At 38.7% G+C, this 6173-nt stretch overlaps 1 protein-coding gene across 1 annotated transcript in view; it reads left to right on the top strand.

Annotated features, from left to right (window-relative positions):
* Positions 1 to 5608: 5608 nt before the first annotated feature.
* Positions 5609 to 6173, top strand: part of LOC149221593 (uncharacterized) — a 15271-nt gene continuing 14706 nt past the window's right edge. The window contains exon 1 of the mRNA XM_089387424.1: positions 5609 to 6156. Within this exon, the coding sequence (XP_089243550.1) occupies positions 5752 to 6156 (405 nt within the window). The 5' untranslated portion in view covers positions 5609 to 5751. The remainder of the gene's footprint in view (positions 6157 to 6173) is intronic.

Below are 6173 nucleotides of genomic sequence, written 5' to 3' on the forward strand. Positions count from 1 at the left end.
GGCTCTTTTGGCTCTTTGTCTCTGTCTCCAACACAAACTCCTTTCCACAACTCATTGAAAATGAGGGTTTGTTTTATCTTCTAGGACTGTTATAGCCTAAATCTACTTCAGGCTGAGAAAGGCAAGTCTAGGGTAACATCAAACCACGCTTAACCTGGTAGCTAGCCCTACTAGGTCAGGAGAGGGTTCTCTCCTTGCCAATATTAGGAAATATGGCAAATAATGTAAGATATGATTGATGTAAATACTAATTTTAGGCTAGGTATATGCTCAAAGGAGTTTGATTGATTTTTATGCTTGTTTGTTGTCAGATGAGGAAGATAGTTTTGGGTCCAGGGAATGAACTCAGATTTGCAGAGGTTTTTGTGGGGTGGGGTAGGCAAGTGTTTTAGTAATTTAAATTAGGTGTAATGGTGAGTCTAAATACTGGTGAGGAGTTGGATAGGCTAGGCAAATATCATGAGTCCTCTCAAATAGTAGAAAACATGTAAAACTAAATAAACCCTAAGGCAGAGCACTGAAACATCAATGAATTCCACTTTTACATTTGATTCGTTTAGTTATGTAGAAAAGGAGAGAGAGATAATGGCACACATCAACATATGATAAACTGAATCATAGAGGAGAAAAAATACTAATTCACCTTGCCACAAGAATCCCACAAAATGCTGCAAAACCCTAGTCTATTTCCTTGCCAAACTCCAGTAGTGATGTACAATAGTGCTCAAAGCATCCACAAGAGTCCAACCTTGACAAATGACTGAAAAAAAAACATGATATAGAAATCCAAACCACTTGTGCTATACTTCAAGGGTCGAATCCATGAGAAAATGGGTGGTTTCAACCACATTTAAACTAGGAACACAAAAGTAGGTAGTGGAACAGCTTGCCTCTAAAACTTAGGAAACTAATTCATTACAACTCAAAACCACCTATAACTGATGTATCTACCTCCTTAAGTAAACTTTCATCATTTTTACATCATATTACATGAATTTACATCATATTTCATCATGAATTTGACCATGAGAGAGAAAAATTCAAACTGGTAGAAAACTAGGCGAAATTCTGAGCAAACAGGCAAAATTAGCAAATTTTCCTCCTATGCGTAGCACCATTTTTCTGTGCATAGTGCATTTTCCAAGCCACTTTTGGAAGTCTTACCAAAGTCCAAATCAGATGTAGGATATCTCATTAGAAATCTTGGTGAGTCTACTTTCTAGCACAACTTGAATTTTTTTATTTGGAGTCCATCTTCCCCTCCAAACATGCAATGGCCCAAGATTGCTTCCTATGTGGCCAAAAAGTGGCAAAGAGGGCACTTTTTGGGTGTTTTTGGCCCTTTTGGAGGTCCAAACTTGTCAAAACTTCATAGCCATTTCTGAGCATGCCTAACTTTTCATGATGATTCCAAAAATGTAATTTTTTTTGTAATGGAGCCCCACAAAAAGCGTAGCGCCACCTTCCAGAAAAACCTGTTTTTTGCCTCAAAAATTCAAAAATGTCAAAAAATTCACCAAATTTCTTGAAATTTGGCATGAGTGATCTTTGTTAGGTGCTATTCTGGGTCAATGATGGTTTAGCCAAGATATTGAGCTTATCTTGCTCTTTTTTTCTCCTCAAAGCTCTCTTTAACTTGGCTTTTAGGCTTCTTATCCTTATCTGACAAATTTTGTTCCAAGCCAAATAGTGATAAGCCAGGTAGCACAACATTTTATTCTTCTTGTTATATTTCTCAAGAAGCTTCTCCAAGTGCATATTCATCTTCTCGAACAAATATTCCTGGTCATTGTTTTTTTGTTCAATGGATGTCAACTTGTCCTTTGCCCACTTGGACTTTTTCCAGTAGCAGCTCCAGGAGTTCTTGTTTGTCAGTAAGCTTCTTACTTTCTTGCTCAAGGAAGTTGATAATCCACTTATCCCTCTCAAGGTCAAGTGATAAGGCATGGATTTCAGTTTCTTTCTCTTTGATGACCTCCTTGAGTCTTGAGCTTTGGGAGCCCAAATTAGTGTCCTCTTCCTGAATCAAACAAAATCTCTATTTTGACCTACTGAAGGCCCTTCATCGTGCAAAGGTTGATTTCATTTATCATGTACCTGTACTACTGAAGAAGAAGGCAAAGCCCCTTTCACCCCAGGTCAAGATAACATTTTCTTATGGTCTGGTGAAGGAAACAAGACCCCTTCCACCCCTAGTGGAGATACTACTCGTTTGGCAGCTACAAATAGTCTCCTTGTGCCTTTTCATAGGTGACAAACACTGGCACACCTATTGTTTCAGTCTCATGAACATCTGGCTGGTTTTAAGGCCCTCCTTCCTCTTGAAGCACTGATGGGGTCACCTAAGGGCTTTTGAAAACCTCATGTGAAATGAAGGTATCCCATGAAATATTCAACAAGCTTAGCTGATGCAAAACAACAATTTTAATCAATGAAAAATGGTAAATGCTACTGAACTGCTGAGGAAGAGGTTTCCTTTGCACATATGTAGCCATCTTCTCAATATTTCTGCATATAAAATATGGGAGGTTCATCATCCTCACTCTTGTGAAATGCATCAGCAATCTAACATGGTAAGTATACAAACGAGAAAACCTCCCTTCACAGGTGAAATACTTGATAATGAGTTTCATGAGTGGAGCATAAGTATCTTGTAAGTATCTGAAAGGAAAGACCCTACTGATTTGCCTTTGATAACTAGCCTTGATGTAAGGCTCATAATGCTCTCTGCCCACATGCTACCCCTTATTCCACTGTTCACCCACATTAGGGATGCATGTTGCTGCTGCAATGGTTTCAGGTGTCAAAGTGAAAGAGACACTAGCTAGGTTGACCTAACCATTGTGAAGATGAAGAAAAAATAACCTAGCAAGCTCATGGTAATATTTCACCCTCTCCACCATTTCACAAAACTAGTAACAAGACTAATGTTTAAAACATGTTACTGCAAGAGGGCAAGCAAGTAACTCTGTGAGAGTGGTGGGCTCCTCCCGGATATGTTTTCCTCCTTTATGTGGTTTTCTTGGTGCACGCGCCTCTTGGGAAGAATCATTGATAGTTTCATCATCCCTCTCATATGCTGAATCTATTTCCATAATTGCAAATTTGGAGTGAAAAATGATGAGTATGAAGAGATTTTTAAAGTATGAAGATGGGTAGGGTGACTGTTGTTTTTCTTTTGGGAATTGAGGGGTTGACTGATAGTATAACTGTAAATGATGGTTTTGATAATGGAAGTAGGGTTTTAGGGAATGTATAAGGTTTAGGAAACGAGAATTAGGGTTTAGAGAATGGATAGGGTTAATGTTTAGGAATTATGTATAGGGCTTAGGGTTTGGTAATAGGGGGTGAGTGCCAATGGGAGAGGGAAAGAGGAAGGGATTTAGGGAAATTTAGTGCAAGGGCATGGAGTGTAGGGAGATAATCACAGAGGAATCAAAACAGCAGAAAAAGAAACCCTAGACAAGCTTGGCAATACAATTTTGGAGGTAGCTAGGGTTTAATTTTTAAACACTCAAATCACCACCATAGATGAAAAAATCCCTTGCTTGATTAGATGAGAGGATTTATTTACTTGTTTGAGAGGTTATTTGTGAATTTGGAGGTAGAGGAAAGCGTTGTCATGTGATTTGGAGCTCATCAGGCAGATGCGTAGCGCTGCCTCTCAGGTGTGTAGTGCACTTTCTATGCGTAGTGCATGACCAATTTCCAGTGTAAAACCTGTGCCCTGTGCATAGCGCCAGGCAGGTGCATAGCGTCGGTGGAAGTTTGAATTTTTGCTGCAAATTTCACTTCTTTCTCCCACAAACCTGATTTTCTCCCTTTTGCTTTCTCTCTTGCACAAAATGAAGTCTTTCAAACACCAAGAAGAACTTTATATCCTCTTGATTTTAATTTTTCATTTACAAACCCACTTTTCTAAAGTCCTTTTCACTTTGCTTTAAAAACTCTGTTTTTCATTTTGCAATTTGACTCTTTTTGATCATTTGATGAACTGATGCTTTGATATTTTTGTTTCTTGCAGTGGTTGGAGTTGGCAAGGTGACCAAGGGCAGTAGCTGAAGCTTATTACATATGAAAACATTGAAATTACATAAAATTTGTACATGAAATAGAAAAACCCTGTTTTCACCTCAAAATAGAGTTTTGAGGTAAAAACCCTTTATGAAGCATATCATCAGTGAATTTTGTAATTTTATGAACTTATTGCACATCCTCATGTGCTTGCTAACCTCTTATTTGTAATGCCCCACTTAAATCTTATCCTACAAATTGTGTTAATATTTACATTATCTGTAAATATTGAGAAATATTGGTCATAAAATAAATTTATGATTTCCATTATTCAAATTCCCCACTTACCTTCTCAATTTGTATATTATGTAGGATATGGTCTCCTTCCATTAATTCAAAATATATTTATTCATTTCACATATGTACCCTCACATTTACTTGGGAGAAGACATAGTCCTCTCCATCTTATCATCAATATATATTTATTCATTTCACATTCCCAATGTACCCTCACATTTACTTGGGAGAAGACATGGTCCTCTCCATGTAATTACACTTCACATTCCCCAATGTACCCTCACATTTACTTGGGAGAAGACATAGTCCTATCCATCTTATCAACAATATATATTTATTCATTTCACATTCCCCAATGTACCCTCACATTTACTAAGTAGAAGACATGGTCCTCTCCATGTAATTACACTTTACATTCCCAAATGTACTTTTCAGATTTACTTGGGAGAAGACATGATCCTTTCCATTAAATTCTAAATTTTATATTCATGTCACAATTCCAAATGTACTCCTAGCTTAGAAGAGAATTCAACCAAGGATGAGAGGTGGTTGAGGAAAGAGGGTATAAAAGGGAAGGGGGAAGGAAGAAAAGGGGGAGTTGGAGTCTTGCTCAGGAGGGGTTGTGTGTGAGGGGTTGTTGTGATTGTTTGGCCTTGTTATGATTTTTGGGAGCCTTGGAAACCTGTGGAGGTTTTTTGGGTTTGAGAGAAGGAAAGTATCATTATCTAGTTTTGCACATTCTTCTTGAGGACACACTATATCTGGTTTGACTTGGGCACGGAGGGCTAGGATCCTAGTTGGCTGGGAGGTAAATGCGGTTGGGTCGGTCAGAAGGAGCATTCAGCTGGAGCTATAAGACAAAGGTATCATCATCAACCGCCAGAATAGGTATTTTTCCATGGACTACTCTTTTTAAGTTGATATCAATGGAATGCTCACCATAATTTATGTTGATTATAATGTAAATGACAAAATTTTATTGTTTAAAAGCCGTGTAAGTAAGTAAGTTATCACCTCTTATCGTATTTAATTCAGAAAAATTAGATCCATTAGCAGACCCTAGAATAGGGCTCTTACACTTGGTATCAGAGCCAGGTTTAAACACTGAGACCTATGAACCAATCCACTTCTATAATTTTTAGGTTGATGTTGGATTTTATTTAAAAAAAAAAACCAGAAAAAAAAGGGCAATTCAGATGTTTAGAAGAAAACGCTAGTGCAAAGGCTCAGTGAAAGAAGTGAGACACAGATTTTCATCGTTTTTTTTTTTTTCGGGTTCGAAGCCTCTGGAGCGTTATAGAATTGTGTTTTTGAGTCGGACGGCGGGGGTTATAAGCACCGTGACCGCACCTTTAGGATTCATTCCATTGTTCGTTCGTTCTTTGTATCGCAATAATTCGTGTGATTCTGTAGTAAAGGGAGAAGGGGCTTCTGTCTAAAATGTGTTGCAAAGAGGATAGTAAGGTGCGTCAATACAAGAACAAGGCTGCTCAGGTCGGTGCCCCTGACATGAAGGAATCAGGGGAGTGTTTGACACTCGGAAGCAAGATGGCAAGAAAGAGGAATGCGATGTCGGCAGTGGAGGATTGGCAGAAAGAAGAATGTGCTATCGATGACAGTCGGGTTAAATTTGGCGTTTCGGAAGATCGTTCTGGAACTGGGAGAGTCTTGCGCCGGAAGCCTGACGAGGAGGAAGTTTGTGTTACTCCGGTGAAACCCTCCCCTGTACTCGCTGCTAATAAAAATGAGAATTCGCCCAGAAAGAACCTGCCGTCTTTGCCTTTAGATGTCTTGGTAGAGGTAGTTTGTAACTTTGGGCACCACGAACTAGAGTCGTTGTGTTACGTTTCAAAGGATTTCAA

Source organism: Pinus tabuliformis, chromosome Q (genome assembly GCF_031772625.1).
Source record: "Pinus tabuliformis cultivar Carrire ecotype Pingquan chromosome Q, CPIR1, whole genome shotgun sequence".
In the NCBI taxonomy this organism is placed as follows: domain Eukaryota; kingdom Viridiplantae; phylum Streptophyta; class Pinopsida; order Pinales; family Pinaceae; genus Pinus; species Pinus tabuliformis.